This window comes from Gopherus flavomarginatus, chromosome 2 (genome assembly GCF_025201925.1).
Source record: "Gopherus flavomarginatus isolate rGopFla2 chromosome 2, rGopFla2.mat.asm, whole genome shotgun sequence".
Taxonomy (NCBI): Eukaryota; Metazoa; Chordata; order Testudines; family Testudinidae; genus Gopherus; species Gopherus flavomarginatus.
The window spans coordinates 240,602,308-240,624,421 of record NC_066618.1 but is presented as its reverse complement, the minus strand read 5'-3'; the positions used below and the strand labels follow the sequence as shown (position 1 = coordinate 240,624,421).

Below are 22,114 nucleotides of genomic sequence, written 5' to 3'. Positions count from 1 at the left end.
CCCTGTACAAGACGTTGCCTCGCTAATATCCCGGGACCCGCAGGGCTGCTGCTAGATGGCCTAACTGGCTCCTTTAGTGATCGGTGCGAATTACCGGGGGAGGGGGCATCTCTCTGGGCACTAGCCCAAGCAGCGCCCCCTCCTCGAGCCCCTCCCACGGGCAGCCGCCGCGGCTAGACCCGCGCCCCTCCCGCTCCGCCCGGGAGGCTGCGCCGATACGCCTGCGTGCGCCGCTCCGCTCAGTGTCGCTCCCGGCTCCAGGACAGCGCCGACCCGGGCGCCGCTGCTGCCCTCCCTGCCCCAGCGCCCCGCCCTGAGGGGTGAGTAACAGGCTCTTTCTTCTTTATTACTGGTACTGGGGGCCCTAATGGGATTCAGTGTCTCTCCTTCCTCTAGCTCCCCCCTCCTGGTGTGTCTGAAGCTGGTTGAGTAGGAGACATTGGACAGGCACGCAAAATAGTATGTGGGAGTCGCTGAACATGCAACACATGCGGATTGTAACTGGGAGCCACTCGCCGCAGAGACACGCCAGCGTGTCACGCACATGCACATTATTGCACGGGAGTTGCTGCACATGCGAGCTACATGGAGGTAGTGTGGGAGTCATTGAACGTGCTCTGTGTGTGTGTGTGTGTGCAGGCATGCAGTTTACGCTGTGACAACAGGCTGGAGGTATGCTCGTTATTGTATGTGGATCATTGCACACGCTAAGTACATGAAAATTATTGCACGAGTTGTATGGCAGTGGCAGCTGCTGAGTTGAACTGATACCCTCCACCTCCTCACATTGAAAGGGAGAAAGTGTGTGTGTGGGCATTTGTGTCTGTCTTCACTGGTTGCACAAAGCTGAGCTGGACAGAAAGAGAAAAGGGGAGCTGACATATAAAGGACAGCAGTTACTCTCCCAGATGGTGACAGACAGAGACATAATTCACTAGCAGTACACTGATTACCATGTGTGCACTACATATGAGTGTTTGCATGTATTCTGTATGTGTATTGTATGTCTATGCGTACGCATGTAATCTGTGCATGCACTTACAGCTGCATTAGCTCTTTGTGCCTGTGTACCAAGTGCATCTGTGTGTGTTGTAAGGACCTTGTCTGCTTTTCAGGGTGCTGCATGTGTGCATCAGATGGGTATCCAGAGAGAGTCACGTTTCTGAATCTCTTTGTTTCCTGTGTCCTTTTCTTTTCCTTGTTTTGAGAAATGCTGCTCACGATTTCCAAGTCTCTGTAAATTAGGAAGCTAGCCGGGTGAACTCAGTGTGGGATACAGACAGTCTGCAGTGTCCCTGATATTTGTAATTGAATATTTATTCCAGTGTGTATATTTTTAGTACCGAAAATAAAGGAGTTGGTATGTTGACCTTTTACTGATGTATTTGGCTATAAATAACAGGATCTCTCTTTGAACGAGGCACATGGATATATATGTATATTTGTACATTCATCTTATACAAATATCTGTACTTTTTGTTTTCACAAATAACATAAACTGAGTGTGTTCAGATGTCTTGCAATTCTTCTATTTCAGTGGGAGCAATCCAGTAGGGGGTTGAAAATGGTTATAATTAGTTCCCTCAAAATAAAATGAATCTGAGTGAGTCATAATTGAGGGTTAACTATGAGACCAATACAAGAGAGAAGCTTTAAACTGGACAGAGTCAGGGGAGTGGGTGTGAGGTATACGATTGCTGGGAAAGGGTCCCAGACGTCCTGCTCTTACTGTTCAGGAGCGGAGAGGGAGCTTGGCAGCAGCGCCCTTCATGTCCTTTTCTAGCCTCGGGTTGAGGAGCTGCAGTTGGGAGCTAGTGCCGGGCAAAGCAGGACAAAAGCAGTTTGCTGACCTTCTGCTTGATCTCTCTGCATTACAGATTGGCAGATTTGCCATCAGGAGGTTTTAAACAGGATTCGGTGCCGACAGCCTCCCTGCTGCAGCCTGCGGATAGGAAGAGGCAAAGATGCAGATGACCAAGAGCTCTCCCTTGCCCAGGCTGGGCTGTACCTTGCACCCTGGTGCTTTTTCACTGTTAAACATAGCTAATTAATCCATGTGGGAAATGTTCCAGCAGAAGGATAGAGGCACCGTCCAAGCTGTTCATAGCTCAGCTGTTAGGACAGCTCCCTAAGAAGCGCTAAGAAGGATGGAGCCACAAAGGACACCGCTAGACACGTGCTCTTATACATTGATGTGTGCCACGGTTAGTTGTGTGTTGGCGTCGGCGAAGTAAATCCACAGAGAATATGTTACACTTCCTTGGGTTTACATGATGAAATGGCAACGGAGGTTCTAACTGAACAATACAATGTGTCCGACGTTTGTTTGTTTTTTAACTTGACGCAGACCAGAGTTGCTGCCAGCATGGCATCGCCAGCGATAAAGCAGCAGCCCCCATTCTCCCCCAGAGAACAGCAGCCGGAGGATCAAGCGGAGAGCTTCAGGTCCAAAAGTTTGCCAGCTCTGAACAGGTCTGCTCCTCGGATTATCACAACACAAAGCACCCTTCTTGAGGCAAAACGGAGTTTCTGGCACAGTTTCCAAGCGAGGTCTGACCTGAGATGTGGCCTTGACACCAACAAATCAGCTCACAGTAACGGCGCTGCTGCTGCTGCTGCTTCTGGGACTGTATTTTCTTTCACAGCCTCCACCTTTTCAGGGGTCGGGAGTTTCACTGAGAGGGCAGACTGTAATAACTTTGCTGGCACAAGCAAAGGTGTTTCCCCAGCTTCCACGTTGCTAGCTCTCTCAGGTAGAAAGTGTCTCAGCGTGGTGTTGACAGATTCCCGTTTCTTCTTGGTGTGCATGTGCTTTCTGACCTTCATTCAGTCCTTAATGGTCTCTGGGTATCTGAGCAGTGTTATTACCACCATTGAGAGGAGGTACAGTTTGAAAAGCTCTGAGTCTGGGCTGCTGGTCAGCTGTTTTGATATTGGTAGTCTGGTGGTCGTGGTGTTCATCAGTTACTTTGGGGGGCGTGGACGGAGGCCATTCTGGCTTGCTGTAGGTGGGTTTTTCATTGCTCTTGGGGCTGCACTTTTTTCTTTACCTCATTTCATCTCTCCACCATATCAGATCCAAGAATTGAACTCTTCCCTCTCTAACGAGGGCTTGTGCGTGACTGGCAATAATACCACCAAAGACCATTTGGAGTCACCAGCCTGTGTCAAGGACTCAGGTGGAAATGATCACTCCCTCTATGTAGCTTTATTCATTTGTGCCCAAATTCTCATTGGCATGGGATCCACACCCATCTATACCTTGGGACCAACCTACTTAGATGACAATGTCAAGAAAGAAAATGCATCACTGTACCTAGGTAAGGCATCGTAGTAAAAATAACTAAGCTTTTTAAAGGGACACCATTGGCTTAAAATCTAATCCTTTTCAAAACATGAATTAAAGCTAGTTCCAGGTCTTACACCTGCCCTGAGTTTCCCTGCTACTTTTGGTAGTGTAACAGTGACATTTTTTAAATTTATTTTTTCTCTTCCCTGCTGTATTGACCAACTCTCTTATATATAATCAGTTAGTGTCACCTGTTTTTGAGAAATCATGACACTGACTACACACATGGTCTTAAATGAACAGTGGGTTTTTTTCTCTAATCTTTGTCAGTTAAAGTAATTTTTGGGATTACAAATAACAATAGTAGGTAACAGTTTTTCAGAAATAAATGTTATTTTATAGTTTACAATGTTCCGTAGGAGATCTTTGATAATAATGAAGCCTTGTATTTCAAAACTTCAGCTAACCTATCTTTACTATAGTCATAACATTTTGTGAATACTGTGGAAGAGCTGTCATATTTGAACAACATACTTTATTTTCCTAATATTTATTTATCCTTGCTTAGAAATGTGTTTTGGCACTCATCACTAAATCATCTGAAAACTTTACATAATTTAAAAAACATTTAATAAAATAATGGGAAATAATCAACGTCCTTGGAAAAGTCACAAAATTAAACAGTCCCCCCAATCTCAGCTGTTAAATTGATCCTTAAATCAATCAAAAACTTGACCAGAAATGCATGTCAGGCCGTGTCCTGAAGTTCTCCAGCTTTAGATTTTGGCAGACAGCTAGTAGGAGGTATTGGGTCACCCCCAGAGAACAACTGGCACCTGGCCCTGGGTAGTTTAATCCTGAGATAGTGAGAGTGACCCAGTTGATAGTAATTCCAATGATGGAAGACAGGTGATCTTTCAGATAATTGAGTCACAGACCAGTTAGGCTTTTAGAGATCATGACTAGGCTCCAAATGTGCTTATGGGGGAAGCAGTGCACTGGTTTCCAGGTTTACAGTAGTGTTTTGTGTTATCCTGTATGAAATGAAGCTTGCTTACATTGTACTGTATTATTTTTAAAGGAAAGCGGAGGCTCTGTGAGGGATGGAGAGGACTACTAATGGTTTTGGTTGCTCATCATGACTGTTTTTGTAGAGTTATTATTATTGATCTTAAGTTAAATTATTTTGCCTTCAAGTTAACCTTAAAAGCAATAGCTCCATGGAAAATGGGCATTCATGATTGAAACATGCCTAATGAAGTGAGAAGGTATGCATGTAATTACTTTATTCAGCAGAAATATTAGATCACATGGATCACTATTTTTGTTCCTTTTGACCTATTTGTCAGCAATTTGATTGTGCCCTGAATCATTTTTAAGTTAGTTCTCTAGGCAGTGTCTTTACAAAGCCCAAGGCATTTTGGGCACTGCTGGCTTTCAAAAAAGACCTAGTATGGTTTTTATCGGTCACAAATCATTGTAGTGAAATATTGAGTAGGCAACAGAGTACCTTCCCTTTCCCTCCTTCCCTCTGGTTAAGTGGTGTTGATGTGGACATGCAAAGTAGCATGGAGTGAGCTTTCTTGGTGTTTGGAAGGAGGTAAGCAAGCAGGTCAGGATTAGTAACTATAGCTTGTGATGGCAGAGAAAGGGATTTGAATCTTTCTCAGAAAGGAGAGAGATTTCTGTGGCAAGCAAAAAAGCAGGAGGACAGTCTCTGAGTCCTGCGTGAAGAGGGAAGCAAGATCAGGGTTCTGAAATTGTGTGTGTGTGTGTAATGAAAGCGTTCTGCTTGCCCAAGTGCTCTGAATGGAGGATATTGAAATAGAACAAATACAATGAAAATCAAAGTATTAAAGGACTGCCTTTTAGATTAACAAAGCAAACGTGAGTTGGAGATGTATGAAGAAATGGATATGAGCCTGGAGTTACGGGACTGATTTTGCTCTGACTTACCTAACTGCAACATTATTGGCTTCGGATTGTTTGCTGCGGATGCACAACTCATAACAAGATGTGTTTTATTTAGATGCTTACATTTGAATTTAGGTGCCTAACTTTAGGCACCCACATTTGAACAATTTAGCCTATGAATCCATCAGTATCGGGATTAAGGGGAGAAAAATTTTAGTGAATACAATAAAAACGCCTCTAAAATGGCTAAAATAGCTTTGCTCTGTGTGTGTGTGTGTATGTATGTATGTATATAAAAACATCACAACTGTATAGTCCAATATCTCAGGACTTACAGGGTTGTAAGTAAGTGTTGTTTTCCATTGGAAATCTGGGTATTGCCTCTCTTCAACAGTGTAAAAAGCTCTGTGGGATTGAGTAATATATTGGACTTTTTAAACTGCCACTTGTTCAGGACTGAATGTTACACATTTGGGGCTTAGATCAGTGATATTATGTAGGTAAATGTCATATTTCATCTTTTGGGAAAAGAGAAAACATTTATCTATTAATTTAAACAAATAAGGCTATTTGAGACTTGCTCAGAGGTTTGAACTCTTAGAAGTCCTGATGATGAGATGGAGTAGTGGGCAGAGGGCAGGCAAGGTAGCTGATGGTGAAGAATAAATGCATTTATCAAATGGTTCTGTAATTTAGTCACGTGGGTATTACCCCCACATCTGTGGTATGTAATCAATTTTCAATTCAGTGAGGGATCATGGGCGCTGAGAGACGTTCTGAAGAGAAAAAACAATGAGCTGATGCTTAGTAAAGCATATCTCAGTGAGGAGAGTGGTTTTTTTAAATATCTTCCATATTTCAAAATATAAAGACATTGACATAGATAATTGAACTTGTACTGCATCTGAGTATTTTACTCTGAAAAATATTTCTTAATTGAGACTTTTTGTTTACAACTATACAACTTGAAAAAAGTTCTGCAAAACCTTAGAGCTTCAAACCTCTTACAACCCTTTAAGGCTTGCCCATTTTTACACTAAGTGTAATTCTTTAAAGCCCCTGCAGATCACTAATCCTGATTCTACGAAAACTCACCTTATGTGGCTTTGGAAGCTATTTTATTTATTTTCTAAATTAATTCAGCTCATGGGTTGAGTGGCAATAGCATATCCTTTTAAGCATAGGCATGCAAGCTCAAGGTGGACAGCTGTTTTGACGTTCCTGGCTGGAAGTCCTGCTCTCAGAAAACACATCTGATACTTCTACATAGTCTCTTGACTGCCTACACTTCAGCCCATCTGTCAGGATGGCACTGTGCCAATTTACAAAGTGTTATGTCATTTTTATTAAGACAAAGGTACCAAGCAGTGATGTGTGTACTTGGGCAGTTTGCACAGTGCAGTAGATACTCTTTTCTTTCATTTAAAAAAAAAAAGTTTATTTCCTGTAACAGCAATGCTGCATTGATTCCACATGCTCCTTTACACCTGTTGACCCTTTTGTGCCAACATACGAATAGTGAGAAAATGTAAGATGTGAAATTTGGAGGCCTTCATGTCTTTGAAAAAGTCACTGTCATGGCAGGCACCTCAGAAATATAAGAAGAGGCAAAGCAGCAGAATCCAAGACAGAAGTGGGCAATCAGTGGTTTATTTTTATTCAGGTTTGAGTGGTAGCCATGTTAGTCTGTATTAACAAAAACAATGAGGAGTCCTTGTGGCACCTTAGAGACTAACAAATTTATTTGGGCATAAGCAACAAATTTGTTCGTCTCTAAGGTGCCACAAGGACTCATTATTATTTTTATTCAGTACTCAATTCTCTTGTAGGTTTTGTTACTATGAGACACGTCTGCTTTCAGTGGCCTGATATATGCAAATTATCCACTAGTGTCCAATTTCTACTTGCATTTATATCAATGGCAAACTCCCGTTGATCTCCGTGGGAACTGGATTGGACCTTAACTTTTCTTTCTTTCTTTCTTTCTTTCTTTCTTTCTCTTTCTCCCTCCCTCCCTCTTGGCACTGTTCCTACAAACTGACAAATTCTAAAACTGACTTACACCTTGAGTAATTCTAACGATCCAGTGAAGGTGTATGTGGATGGCTTAAAGAACCAGGATCTGGGCACTTACTTGTGGCTCTTGATTATAATTTATCTCCTGAAAAGATGAGATCTTGAGCATTTGTTGGGGAGAGTGTTATTAGGCACTTCAGTTGTAGAATAACTTCTGTAAAACAGGCAACACGATATACAAAAAGAAGTTGCTCATTTACACATTAAAATATGTAATATATTTACTTTGTGAGATTCCATATGTGTGGAAAGCCATTTTCAGTTTTTATTAAAAAAGCATTCCATTAACACAGTATTTTGATAGAAGTTAGGGTTCTTTACTAAAATAAATTAGCCTTTGTATGAGACGTGTTACATTTTCAGATTCCAGAATGCTTTAGACTGATTATGATGAAGTACGAGGAAAAATGCATAAAACAGTTTAATTTTAGTATAGAGTATCCTCAGTTTTCAGAACATAATTACTGTGTATGCAAGGATAAAGCGTTATGAGTAACTATCTGGAAAATTAGATAAAGCCTGTGTAAATGGGGTTGATACAGATAGCTGGGATGGGAGCCAAATAAACTTATCCTTTCCTAAACTGTAGGGAAATAATATCTGAGTGATTTAAAAAAAAGTTTGACTCCTGTCTTAGTTTCATAATGAAGTTCTAGATTCACAATGTCAGCTAGGCCATCTTAATACTCTTACATTTTACTTTGAAATCTTTGACCTATCAGTGTTTCATAGTTAACTATTGTATGTGCCCATCATATATTTTTCATGAAACGCATAAAAGTACTCTCTGTAAGATCTCTAGTTATGTTTGCAAGCAGATTCATTTCCATAGGCACAGGAAAAGAGTGCAGATAGCTGCACCTGCACCAGCAGGACCACTGCTCTGCTCCTCTAATGGTTCCACTGTCGGAGGGCAGCCGTAAAATGAATCTGGGGCTTCACAGTGGACAAATCCACTGTTAGAAGCTGCCCAGGATAAGTGCTGAATCAGCACATCTTTTGAATGGCCTGATTCTGCCCCACTCACGTTTGAGCCTATGCCATCAGAATTCAGGCAGCTTATGCCACTAGAGGATGGGATCTGGAGCTTGACATTTGGCCTTTTGTGTGCTGCCATTTATTTATTTAGTTATTTATTTTTATTACCATAGCTTATATGAACCCTAGTTATAGACCAGGAGCCCATTGTGCTATATGCTGTACAAATACAGAACAGAGACGGTCTCTCTCCCCCCACCCCCAAGGAGCTTACAATCTAATAAAACAGCTGACAACAGATGGATATAGGCAGATGGGAGAGTTCAAGGAAACCGGACAGTATTGGTCAGCATGACAAGCAGTGGTCTCTGCATGCCAGCAGCTTAGCTGTTGAGTTTTTTGTAGGCATCATGGCAAAGAAGAGTTTTGAGGAGGGATTTGAAGGTGGTTAATGAGGTAACTTTGTTGGAAGCACCTCCCAAATGTGTAGGGAAGCATGAGAGAAAGCACAGAAGTGCTTGTTTGAACATTTTAACTAGTGGACAATGGAGACTGACATGGTGCCTGATCAGAGGTGAGCATCGGTAGCTCAGTAGAGAATGAGAGACGATAGGTACTGTAGTGTGGGGAGAGGCTGAGAAAGGCCTTTAAAGTGAATATGAGAAGCTTGTGTTTGATGCAGTAGAGAAGAGGAACTAGTGGAGGGATTCAAAGAGAAGGTGATGTGATCAAAGCAACAGTCTAGGAAATTCATTTTAGCAGCAGCATGCTGAATGGCTATGAGTGGGGTAAGATTGCATTTATCATGTTCAGAGAGAAGTTTGGTGAAGTAATGGAGACGTGAGATGATGAGCATTTAGGTGAGAGCTTTAGCTGCGTGGATTTGAAAGGCGGTATCTTAGAGATGTTATGCAGAATAAATCAGCAAAATTTAGATGAAATGTGGATGTGAAGACCTAGAGCAGGGGTCTCAAACATGTGGCTGGCTCGCAGAGTTATTTCCTGTGGCCTGCCAAGCTCCCCTTTCCTCTCCTCTCCTCCTCCTTCCCCAAGCATGCTGCGTGGTGCTTAGGACTTTCCAGGAGGAAAAGGGGGGAAGAGTGGGGATGCGGCATGCTCAGGGGAGGAGGCGGGGAAGGGAGAGGGATTTGGGGAAGGGGTTGGAATAAAGGCAGAGAGGGGGCCGAGTCGGGACTGGGACTTTGGGGAACGGGTTGGAATGGGGGCGGGGAAGGGGTGGGAAGAAGTGGGGCAGGGGCAAGGCCTCATGGAAGGGGTGGAGTGGGTTTTTTTGCATACTTAGCCGCTCAAGTTTATGAGTAGCAAGTCCTTTGCTGGTAAACATATAGTGGGCTACTGTGACAACGCAATAAAAGTCAGTAGAAAAATCAATGTAAGATGCTATACAATTTAAGGGTGTAGAAAAAGGTATATATTGTATGAGAGACAGTATGTGACCCTGTCATTAAAAGATTACATGATAACACATAGTCTCAAAGGGGCAGAGAAAAAGTTGTGTGTGCAGCCCTCATTTTGGCACGTGTGCTTAACTGTGTAAGTTTTTGTACGGAATGTGGTACAATTTGCAAGCAACACTGAGACTGGTTTCGTCTCAAGATATCGAACCTAATATTGATGCTCTGGTTGATGCAAAATTCTGCCAGCTAAGTGGCCAAAAATGAAAAGATTGTCAAAATTAGCACTGACTTTTCGCATTACAGTTTTAAAAAAGTTAATACATTGACTTTTAATGGCATACTATATTACTTTTCATTTTTGACTATACTTTTGTATCATTGTATGAAAAGGTTTCAGTGATGCGGCCCTCAGGCCAATGTTCTAGTCCTCATGTAGCCCTCGTGGTGATTTGAGTTTGAGATCCCTGACCTAGAGGGAGTTTGCTGTGGTTCCTGAGAATCTTAAAGAGCCCAGATCAACTTTATCATTGCACAGGGTGGACAGTGCTCAGTCAGTGAGACAGCTGTTCAGTATTTCTTGTTATCCTCACCATTCAGTGTGTGACACCAGGCTTCATTCACTGAACACCATCTTTCTAAACCTTGCTTTGAATACAGACAGAATTAACAACTTCCTATGGATTTTAATAGCACTTATCACTGTAGTATCTGAGCCTCACAAACCTTAGTTATTTTTGCAACATTTCTGTGAGGCAGCGAGAGATTTCACATGTTGGATATGAAGGCATAAGGAGATTAAGGCAATAACTTGGAAAAGTACCCACTAAATTTGGGTGTCTCGATTGGGTGCCTAATTTAACAACCCTAGGACCCAAACTTTCAAAGCACTAGCATGTTTATGTCAAGTTTGATGTTCATTCACACCTTCCATCTTCTAATCAAATGAAGTAGGAGGTGCTACATAACAACAGCCTTACTTACTACACAATCCTGATTTATTCCTTGAACACCATCTTTCTTGTGGACTGAATGTTGGAGGGGTTCTGTTGGGGGAGGGGAAAAAAGTATGTGATCATGCAATTAACAATTGTATCATAATGCATGTGCACAAGAAACCAAATTAAGGTTGCATGGGCAGCTTTAATTCCAACACTTTTTGACTTCTGAGTGCTTGATTTCACAGCCTGAGTAATGTTATTTTAACCTAATTTTTTTTATTGTAAATTCATAGGTTAAAAAATAAAACAATTCTACTATGTACAACTTTGTCTCCCCTCCCTACATCATCATATAGACCAGGAGTGGCCAACCTGAGCCTGAGAAGGAGCCAGAATTTACCAATGAACTTTGTCAAAGAGCCATAGTAATACGTCAGCATCTTCCCCATCAACTTTCCCCATCCCGGGCTCCCAGCGCCTCCTGCCTACCGGTAGCCCTGCTGATCAGCACCTCCCCCTCCCTCCCTTCCTGCACCTCGCAATCAGCTGTTTCGTGGTGTGCGGGAGGCTCTGCGGGGCTGAAGGGGGAAGAGGTGCGAGGGCATGGCAGGCCCAGGGGAGGGGGCGGGAAGGGGTGGAGTGCAGGCAGGGCCTATGCAGAGCTAGAGGTTGAGCAGTGAGCAGCCCCCGGCACATTGGAAAGTTGGTGCCTGTAGTTCCAGCCCTGGACTCAATGCTTATACAAGGAGCGCAATATTAACTTCTGAAAAGCCGCATGTGGCTCCGGAGCCACAGGTCGGCCAGCCTGATATAGACCGTCAGCAGTGTGGCACAGACCTCTACCAAAATGATCTAAAGGGGTAACATCAGAGCTGGCAGCAGTTTGTTGTTATACTCTATGGACCACCCACTGGAGGGCAATATGTAATGCACTGAAACAGTGGGCTACATATGCATGAGTAGCCCCGTTTTACAGAGACCATCACTGAGTACTTATATTTTGTAGAGTCTTTCTGGGAGGCAGTCTGGCTAACTGTCTGGAGACTTGGGCTTGCTCTACTGGGGAGTTGGGTTCTGTTCCCAGTGTGAGCAGCCTCTCTGGGGTATTCAGTAATAAGGGTTCTGAATACACAGAGTAATTAATGTTAATCATGAGAAGCGAGATTCGTACTCATGACCCTCTGCCCCCTAGACCAGTGCAAATTCTTAAGCAAAAGGGCTTTTGTTAAGAATAGCTATCCAATTTGTTTGTCCCACCTGAAGTTTTAGTTGTCTAGTATGTGATATTCAGCTGTGGGACATTGGGTAGTGCATATATACAGGGCTGTCCTTAGGCATACGCAGCATATGTGTAGGGCACCAGAAAATTTGGAGCACCACAGAGACCAGGGATGGCCTTTTTGTGGTGGGCGGCCAGGGCAGCTGCCCAGGTTGGCCTGCCAAAGAGGGGGCTGTGTGCTGCAGCCAGGTGGCCGTGGTGCTGGTTCCTCTCCGGTCTAGCCTCTCCCACAGCTGCTCTTGGCTGGCCGGTCCAGGGCTCCCTTCTCCCTCCTTCCCTTCTCCCCCTGCCTGCCTGCTTGCTCCTCTGGGCCAGCTGCCTGCAATGGGGGGCAGGGAGGAGCTCTGAGCAGCTGCTGCTCCACTCAGGCCCCATCTGCTCCCCCCAGAGGCTCATACCACTTGGTGCGATAGGGGAGAGGAGGAGGCTCAGAGGCAGGCCCAGAAGTTTCTGGTTGTTGTGCTGCCATGCGCCACAAACAGCTGAGCTCCTCTATGGCATGGTCCCTGCCTCCTCCCTGTGCTCTGGGGCCCCTGCCGAGCCTGGGGCAGCACTGGTGGGAGGGTGCTGCGCATACAGCTCCCCTTCCCGGTACGCCCGCCTCAGCCCCGCCATTATTTGAATGCGGATTCCGGGGAGTGTGGGCAGGACTGTCCTTAGGCATACGCAGCTGCATAGAGCACCGGAAAATTTGGGGCACTATTGGAAGCAGTGATGGCTTTTTTGGAGTGGCCGGATTCTTTCCCTTCTGAATCATTAAGTTGTCCTCTACATAATATAACAGTCTTTTGGGTGATCCATAGCCGTATTTGTTAATATCTTGGTAGTTATGAGTAAAATATTCAGTTATTTCTTATACCTCATTAGCTGGCCTCAACATTTGTCATTCACTCTAGGCAACACACATCCACTTTGTTGATAATTCATTTAATCTTTACCTGGTGTTTCTGACAGATAGTGCCTCCCTCTGCTTCTTCTTTTCTTTGTGTCTCTCCTGGAGCTCGTTCTCATCTACATCCCATTTATGGAAAGCTTCTCACCGAGTTTCATCTAAACCCATTAAGTCATACTCTTAGTTATTACCACTTCTGGCTCCTCTTGTCATTTCCCCTACCCCTCACACCTGTGTAAAGGCACTTAAGTTCACCTCTTCCAAAAATTCTCCGTTTTTTCAGAGCACTTTAGTCTTTATTATTTGTACTGAAAATACATGACTTTTTTTTGTGTATGTGGTGGTGGGGGGAGGGATTTAAATAGGTAGGAAGGTAGAAGGAGAGCTATCATAAAGCCTCCCTGTTTTGAACCCAGGAAGTTTAATTATATATAATATAATCCAAACAGAGAGAAAGCGCTTTGGCTAGATTGTGAGTGCCCTGGGGCAGATTCAGTTCTTATTTCTCGTTTGTACAGAACCTAGCACTATGGAACCCTGACTGTGGACTGGGGGCCTAGGCACTATGGTATTAATAAATAATAATTCTGGAAAGCATTCTAATATTTACTGTTCTAACATTAAAAATCTCTTCTCTCTACATTGTGGCACATCTGTTAGTGGGGATCCAGCATCCATCGTCTTTTACTAGCTTAATTTTCATTTGACATTTGAAGTGGGCTCACCAAAGCAAAAGCAGGGAACCCCTGCTAACTTCAGAACTAGGGTTGCCAACTTTCTGACTGCAGAAAAGGGAACACCTTTGCCAGGCCCCTGCTCTGAGCGCAATCCCCATTCACTCTATCCCCCCCGCTTTTACTTGCTCTCCCCCACCCTCACTCAGTTTTGCTGAGGCATGGGGTTGGGGTTTGTGAGGGGGTGAGGGCTCCAGCTGGGGGTGCAGGCTCTGGGATGGGGATGAAGATGAGGGGTTTGGAATATGGGAGGGGGCTCAGGGCTGGGGCAGAGGGTTAGGGTGTGTGTGGGGGGTTGAGGGCTCTGGCTGAGGGTGCAGGCTCTGATCTGGGGCCGGGGCTGAGGGGTTTGGGGTACAAGAAGGGGCTCTGGGCTCGGGCTAAGGGGTTTGGAGTGCGGGAGGGGGTGCAAGGTGCGGGCCCTGAGAAGGAGTTTGGGTGCCAGGAGGGGGTTCAGGGCTGGGGCAGGGAGTTAGGATGTGGGAGTGGGTTTGGAATACAGGCTCCAGGCAGTGCTTACTTCAGGCGGCTCCCAGAAGCGGCTAGCATGTCCCTGCAAACAAACAAAATGAAAGGTAAATTAGATTTTTAGGCCACACTGTGGCCTATTTACATTGCTCTGGTGGCATAAAGGCATAGGAATCCAGGGAGATCACCCCATTGGGGAATCTCCTTGACGTGGGGTCGGGGCAGGGAAAACACATTTCTTCCCCCCTCAACCCCCATCATGAACACCTATCAAGGAGACATATTTCCTCCCACCAGTACAAGGCTGGAGAAACAGTCTTGTATCAACCTCCTGTGTAGCTCCTGGCATAGGGGCCTGGTCAGAGCACAGTGCCCTCAGCTGTTCTGCGTTAGTAGAGTAGCCTACTGGTGACCAGTAAGGTTACGTTAACTCAGAGGAGCCCACGGGGTGCTCTAAATTGCGTTGGAGGTCAGGGAGGCCTCTAGAAGGGCTCAGAATTTGGAAGGTACAAAGGTGAATCAAACCTGTCTCTGCCCCCTCCCTCCTTTTTTTTCCCCCGGCACTTCCTGAGGTACAGTGTTGAGATTTGGGGCCATAAAATCCTCTCTGTTTCCGTAATTTAATTTGCTAGCATCATAGGTAAGGAAAATATTTTTTTAATAGGATTTTTAAGATGATTGTCTTTCAGTTCATTAGTTCCAATCAATGAAGTGCAAGTTTAATAGGGAATTTAAGCTGTTTGTGGTGAAAACAAGTTCAGTAGTAGTTTATAACCCTTTTGTTTCCAAACATAACATAATTTCTACTAGTGTAATGAAATATTAAGGACTGTAGATTCTGTGCACCTGATGAGCAGTTTATATAGACTTGGTTTAATGTAGATGTCGTGCAAAAGGATCAATGAGGGTATCCCTTGGGAAATTTATTCTCTGGGGGGAATATAGATAATATGTGATTTTTTTTTTGAGTCTTCAATATGTTGGCTTAAAATAGGAACTTCAGAAAGTGAAATTTTGGAAGTCAGAAGTGTCTTTATTTCAGTAATAATGTTAATAGTGATGAAGTAATTGAAGGTAATAAATGACTTTGAGTTTGGCTGAAGGTTGAAGCAAACTCTGGTATTTTATAGTCACAAAAGTCATTTATTGCACCTAGAATCCAGTGCCATAAACAGTATTTCTGTTATACAACAAGATTAGAAAAGACAAGACATCATAACAACAGTGGTGATGAGCTTTATTTTCCCAGACTTGTCATCAAGATCTCATTGACGACATAACTCAAGAACTGGGTTGTGCTCAGCCACCACTGGCAGAGGGAGAGGGCACAGGGAACCTTGCTCCCTCTCACAGGTGCCAGACGCAAAGAGGAGTGTTCATACCGCTGGCTAGCCTGTGTATAGAGAGTACTGAAGAGGCAGAGGGAAGTAGTGAGACTATGTCTGTGCCCTTTTTCTTCATCACTTATGGGAGTTGGGGGGCCATGGAGATGAGGGGAGTGTATGATGCTCCCTCTTTAAGGTTGGTGAAACCTCTGTGCTCTGCAGAAGGCAGCGTGAGGCATGATATTTTCTTGAGGTTGTACTGCAGTGGTAGAACTACTCACTCTACAATGCGTTACTGAGGCTTAATGCCATAATTCAGTGCTTGTTGAATAATTATTTAATAGCAGAGCTAAAAAAGGAGTAGCCTACAGCATGTAACCATGTTCTAAAATTGGTTTCTAACTGGCACCTGCACTTACCTGGATCTCTGATGGCTCCATATTGCTCTGGGATCCATCATCAGCTTCAATGACTGAATACTTTCATGGAGTGGTAATTATGTTATATAACAGAAGTGTTGCTGTTCTGCATGTGCTCTCTTGACTGCAGGACTGTAGGGGGAGAATTTCTGTATTTCTATTTTGGCATGAATACCCACACGCCATCTTGAATTCCAGACAACAACAACTAGGAATCCATCATGGCTTTCCTTCTCCCATCCTCCTCAGGTATAGTTTCCTGCCCTTTCTACTGAAAGGTGGGCAACCGGGCAACCATGTGACATGTGATCTGCCCAGTAACAGCAGGGCATATAAGGGTTAGCATGTCAGAGGGAAGCTGCTGCCCATCTGAGTGGCAGAGTGCTGGACCACAGCAGTGTGTTCTACTCAGGTGTGTAAGCCAGAGCACTGTGCCTTAGGGTTGTGAGAGGGTTTAACACACTTGCATGCAAGGGTGAACTGCTAGCTGCCACCCTCTAATCTGGATCTTACTTGCACCCACAACACTGCAGGGAAGGAGGAAGAAGAATTGCCAGCATCAAGCAGAGTTATCACCTACCTGTTGCTTTAGGTCCACTCCTCATTCTGCTGAGTCACCTGATCAGTTCCGGACCCAATCTGCATCGTGAGGTTGAGGTTTCAGACACAAGCTGCGAGAAATGGTAGAGATATTTTAAGTCCTCCATACCCTCACCTAGGACTTGTCTTGGGAAGGGAGTAAACCCTTTTTGGTCACAGTCAGTATAGTTACCTTGCTTACCTGTGTTGGGAGTCCTTTATAGCATACCCCATTTATTTACCTTGTTCCTAATAACCATACCTGAGTTTTACTCCAGTGCTCCTTTGTTAGTTTTTATTTTGGATGTCTTAAACCCTGATGATAGATGGGTAGGGTAGGAAGATGAATCCCTTGACCTGGTCTCTGGCCATCCTAAAACCAGTCAACAGTTCTGGCGACCTTGCCAGAACTCCCATTTTGTTTATTTTTGCCTGTTTTTATTTTTACTGACTGTGACCGCAACCCACTGGTTGCGTGGTTGGGTTCCCGTGCCTGAGCACACTAGGGATGGCTAGGATGAGAGACTGGCGGCTGGTGTGCCGTTGTGTCCCACAAGTGGGCGGCTTAGTGCCAGCTGTCACATTGTACTCGTGCCCCACTGAGCTAACAAGCTCATTTCTTTCTCAGTCGGGAAGCACCAGCTGGGAAGCCGGAGGTTTGGTTGCGGGTTTTGTCCTCTGGTTAAGGTTTTGTGTTTGGCCAACGGCAAGTAGTTATCGGTACCGATAGAAGAGCCCTAGCCTATGGCTGAGGGTCGGCTTGCCACGGCTGGCGACTCCCAGCCATCGCCAAGAAACAGCCATCGACTGCAATAAGGTAGGCGAGGTGGGCAGCAGACCAAGGCTGCCAGAGCAGAGCATTTCTGCTAGGCCTGGCCCTGCACACCAGCAGTTATTGAGGAGGCAACAAGGTGAGTGGAAGACAGCTCCGCCTTGTAAGCCCAAGGCACCCACCACATGCTCCTTCCATATCCTGTGCTGCCGTGATTAGAAGACCTGATCTCTGACACACCGAGGCAAGGAGACCCATGTGGGATCTTGCTGCTGCTCAGCAATAGTAGTGACAGCTTGACCAGCTAAGAGGCAGATAGTTTGAACTACTCTTACTATCAATATGAGTGTGCATGCCTACAGGAAGGACAGCTGGAGTGCCCTGTATAATAAAGAGTCACTTATCTCGTGTCCATTACTTTAGTAAAGGGAAGAATCCCTGGGCAAAAGATTTGTTCCAGGGCTGGGCGGCACTGAATTTGCTGTCCCCAAGTTGAGAGAGTTTTATCAGGGAAAAAACCCAAATCCTCAAGGAAACTTAAGAAAAGAGCCCCGATTTATGGGATGTATTTGGTGTGTGTGGAGCTAGACAAGTCAGTTCCACACAGGCTACTCTAATCAAAGACCTTGCGTCCCAGTTACAGTCCCGGGACCTGGAAATAGAGAAGATGGGGTTCAAGTTGGAGGGCTTAGTGGCACAAAACAACACGTATGTGTCACAGGTTGGAAGGGTAAAGCTGAAGGTCCAGGACCTCAGTGAGCTGCTGGCTAAGAGGGAGAAGGAATTGCTCTCTGTGAATAACTAGCAGAGTGAATTGCAGGCAGCTATCCTCGAGCTGCTAAAGGAGCTGCGCTCTAGCCAACACCATCAGGCTGAGCATAGCAGTTGCCTTCAGATCGTGGAAAAGCTGAAGGAAAAGTTAAAAAGGACAAAGGGAATGTTACGGGCGGTATGCCAGGCTCCCTTGTGCAGGTTTCAGACACTAGCTTCAAGAAATGGTAGAGACCGTTTAAGTCCTCCATACCCCGCACCTGGGACTTGTCTTGGAAAGGGAGTAAACCAGAGGTGGACAAACTGTGGCCTGTGGGCCACATCCTTCCTGCAGGACCATCCTGCCCGGCCCTCGAGCTCCCGGCTGGGGAGGCTAGCCCCCGGCCCCTCCCTCCCATTCCCCCTGCCCTGCAGCCTAAGCTCACTGTGCCGCCAGCACCGGCCTGCCCCCGATGCTCTAGACTGCACAGCAGCATGGCTGGCTCCTGTCCTGGTGCTCTGAGTGGCATGGTAAGGAGCGTGGGGTTTGGATAAGGGGAAAGGATCCTGGGGGGGACAGTTGGGGGACATGGAGCAGGGGGCAGTTGGATAGGTGTGGGAGTCCTGGGGGGCCTGTTAGGGGGCGGGGTTATGGAGGGGTCAGGGCAGTCGGGACAGGGAGCATGGAGGGTTGGGTGGTGTGGCGTCCCCAGGGGGAAATTAGGGGCAGGGGGTCCTGGGAGGGAGTGGTCAAGGGACAAGGAGCAGGGGGGGTTGGATGGGTTGGGATTCTGAGGGGGGCAGGAAGTGGGAGGGGGCGAGGGCCAGGCTGTTTGGAGAGGCACAGCTTTTCCTATCCAGCCCTCCGTATAGTTTCAGAACCTCAATGTGGCCCTCAGGCCAAAAAGTTTGCCCAGCCCTGGAGTAAACCCTTTTTGGTCACTGTCAGTATAATTATAGTGTCACCTTTACCTATTTACCTTGCTTTCCTGTATTGGGAGTCCTTTTATAGCATACCCCATTTACTTACTTTGTTTCTAATAAACATACCTGAGTAGTTTTTTATTGTGGGTGATCTTAAATCCTGATGACAGATGCGGATAAGGAGACAAATCTCTCGACTGGTCTCTGGCCATCCTAAAACCAGTCAACAGGAGGAGAAACAAGTAGCTGGGAATGGATGATAACATTCCTATGTTTTCTTCCATGTCTGCTCAAGCACAGAAGTAAGGGAAGTATCTTTGAAGAAGCAATCTCTCTCATACCAAAATGCTCCTGCTCTGGAGGTGAAGCCACAGGTACAGAAGAGTACAAAGCCCTGACATCCTTCTGGTCAGCTCCACATCTGTCCACTCTTCATTGCAAAGGGAGGAGGGCAAGTTGGCTTGATTTAGTTGTCAATCATGGTTTAGAATTAGAAGCTTTCGGGAGCCCATTGCTAGAGGTTTTCAGGGGAATGGCTTGTACCTTTTTCCCACTGGTATTTAGAGTCTCTCCAAACAGAAAGTGGATAGCCAGTTTACCTTGAAAAACCTACTTGAAGACTAGATGAGAAAACTGCCAGTCAAACAGACCAGGCTAGCATTTGGGACAATTAAAAGGAGATCAGCCTTTCTATGTGAAATGAGATCAAACTGATTGGCTAGTCTCTGGGATTAACAGCCAGGGAAGCTAATGGAAAAGGGGGAAGAGAAAGGCTGTCAAAGGATAATGAGTCCATTTGTTCCTTTCCAACCCAAGATTAGGATGGTAGAGGATGGTCACCAGAGGCAAATGAAGGAATACACAATATACTTCATTTGTCTTCGGCCGGGCAGCGCGGCTGCCAGTCCTGATGCTCTGAGTGGCGTGGTGAGGCGGGGAGCGTGGAGGTTGGAGCATGGGGGTACAGTTGAGTCCCTCCAGATTTCCACTGACACAGTTAGAATCTGGGCCGCTGTAATAAGTAGTAAGATTTTAAGTAGCAAATGGAATATTTGATTTATTAATGTAAGGAAAGAGAAATAGGTCATTAACCTCCCCTTTCCCCCCAAACAAAAACCTAGCATAGTTCGAATACAAAGCTGCACTTTGGAAAAAGCTCACTGTTACAGTTCTCTATGGTTGAAGAAATGTGGAGAAGCAAACTACAAGAATAACTGTAAAGACTAACAGAAGGACCCCATCATGGTACCATGCTTATGGGTCACTAGGTGTGTGATGTACCCTTTTGATTGTTCATACTGTCCAAGCTGTGTGGAGGTATTGGTAGAGAAAGTGTGTCTGTAAACTGGAAGAGATAGACCTTATACAGATACTGCATGGGTTGCTGAATACTTGTGTTAGAAGTGTTGCCATCAGTGAGGTTTATGTTGGAAGGTAGACATCTTCCTATATTTGACAGAAAAAAAATAAACAATGGAGTAATATTTCAGGAATACTATGAACTTTCCCTTTATCTTTTAATAAAGATATTCAGCCATTTCAGCCCAATTGTGTTGTGCTGGTGGAACCTAGGCTCTGGGCCTAAGGGCTGCCCCATGTTCCGGTTGATAGAGTGACTCCTCTAGGCTAGAGTGGTTCCAACCTCATCCCTGGCCTGTCCAGAAACCACCCACACTTTGAGGGAGTTGGTGGCATAGAACTAGCTATTATGTCAATGAAATCTCTGGATGTTGTGGTAAGGCTATTCTTTGTTGCCTTTGTGCCCTCAGCGTGGCTGGTGGAAAAAAAGAATGGAGTCAGTGTCCAGCATCTGTGCTATATTGTGAGGTTTATGTATGCAAAAGTACTGAAAAATAATATGCAAGACAAAATTCTTCCCTTGGATATGTGCCTTGCTGCATTTTCCTTAGAAACTAAAAATAAGAAGTCCTGTTCACATTTTTCTGACTTGCCTGTGAGTAACAGACAACTTGATGGATTTAGGGGAACCACCAGCTGGTTGCTTTCTAATATGGGAGACCTGACTTGAAAAGTAAATGTGTCAGTGTGATTATATGGTTCATTTTTTTGGTACAAACTTTTGGTAATGTACTATAGACTTGTGCTGATTTTTGTTATACATAGTGCCAAAATAGACATTAATCCTCTTATGAGGGATTGTGAAGCAAGTATTAAGAGAGCACAAGTCAGTGCCATCAGTTCAGAGCGGTTTTTTGGTAAACATACTTGGCATTTTCGTCTGCCAGTTCTATAATACTACTTAATATTCATTTTAACTAATTCCTTCTTTCCAGTTAGAGCTGCTAATGTTTCACAATAGTTGTGTTAGCTGCAATCAAGCCCTCTGAGTATTCATATTTATAACTAATACAATTGCTTTAAAAATGCCACTGGGAATCTGAGTTGTATAATTCATCATATTTCCTAATATGAAATATTTAGATAGTGTAAAAACAAATGATAAGGTAATTTATTCTGTACAAAATGTTTAAACTCTCTTATGGGTTATCCTAAGGGTTTCAAAGAGAATGTATTACCTGACAACTATCATCTTCTTAAGAAAATGTGAAGTTGGCATTAGTGCTTCATGGCATAGAGGAGTTACATGTCTGTTTAGATATAAAACAAGTTAAAATATATTAAATAATTCTCAGTATTTTTTAATATTGATGTGTTTGTGCTCATGAAGAGTGATAGATATGAAAACTTGCCGCTTCTGAAGACTAAATTGAATGTCAAGTGTAAGCAAGAAAAGGTCACTTCTCAGAAGGTTAATAGATCATGGATATCTACAGGAGTGTTGTCATGGGCTTCAATGAGCGCAGGAATAGACCCGTGCAACTTTTAATTTATTTTTGTAAATTATTGTGAAAATCAGAGTCCAGACACTTCAAGGAGAGAACAGGGAGTCTGAACCTCACAGAATAATCAATTGAATGAGCTGGTTGCATACAATGTTATTGTATATATGTAAATATATGACAAGTAAGGTCTTTTATGAAAGCGTGTAATGTTCTGACCTGACCTTGATGGCCATTAGGTGGTATGTATATAGTTATGAATGGATACATGTATATATGCGTAGGTAATTGTAACCAGAGTGCAACTACAGCATCATCTCACAGTAGGGTGACCATATGTCCCGTTTGGCAGGGGCAGTACCTTTTTTAGGGCCTGTCCCAGCCATCCCAACTTTTTTGACAAAACTGTACATTTGTCCCATTTGCTCTTGCCAACTGATCACCAGTTGCCAAGATCAAACTTGACAAATGCCCAGTTTTGCCAAAAAAGTGGGGGTGACCCTTAGTTGGGTGTGGAAGAACATGTGGGAGGTGGAGGGTTGAGTGGCAACACCAGCC

General features: G+C 44.6%; 1 protein-coding gene across 4 annotated transcripts in view; it reads left to right on the top strand.

Annotated features, from left to right (window-relative positions):
* The first annotated feature begins 257 nt into the window (after positions 1-257).
* Positions 258-22,114, top strand: part of SLCO5A1 (solute carrier organic anion transporter family member 5A1) — a 128,864-nt gene continuing 107,007 nt past the window's right edge. For all 4 annotated transcript variants that reach the window (XR_007772618.1, XR_007772616.1, XR_007772617.1 and 1 more), the window contains exons 1-2: positions 258-320; positions 1,878-3,320. Coding sequence is in view for 1 of the 4 variants with exons in the window: in XM_050940725.1 (XP_050796682.1) it covers positions 2,279-3,320 (1,042 nt within the window). In the remaining 3 variants the exon portion in view is untranslated. The remainder of the gene's footprint in view (positions 321-1,877; positions 3,321-22,114) is intronic.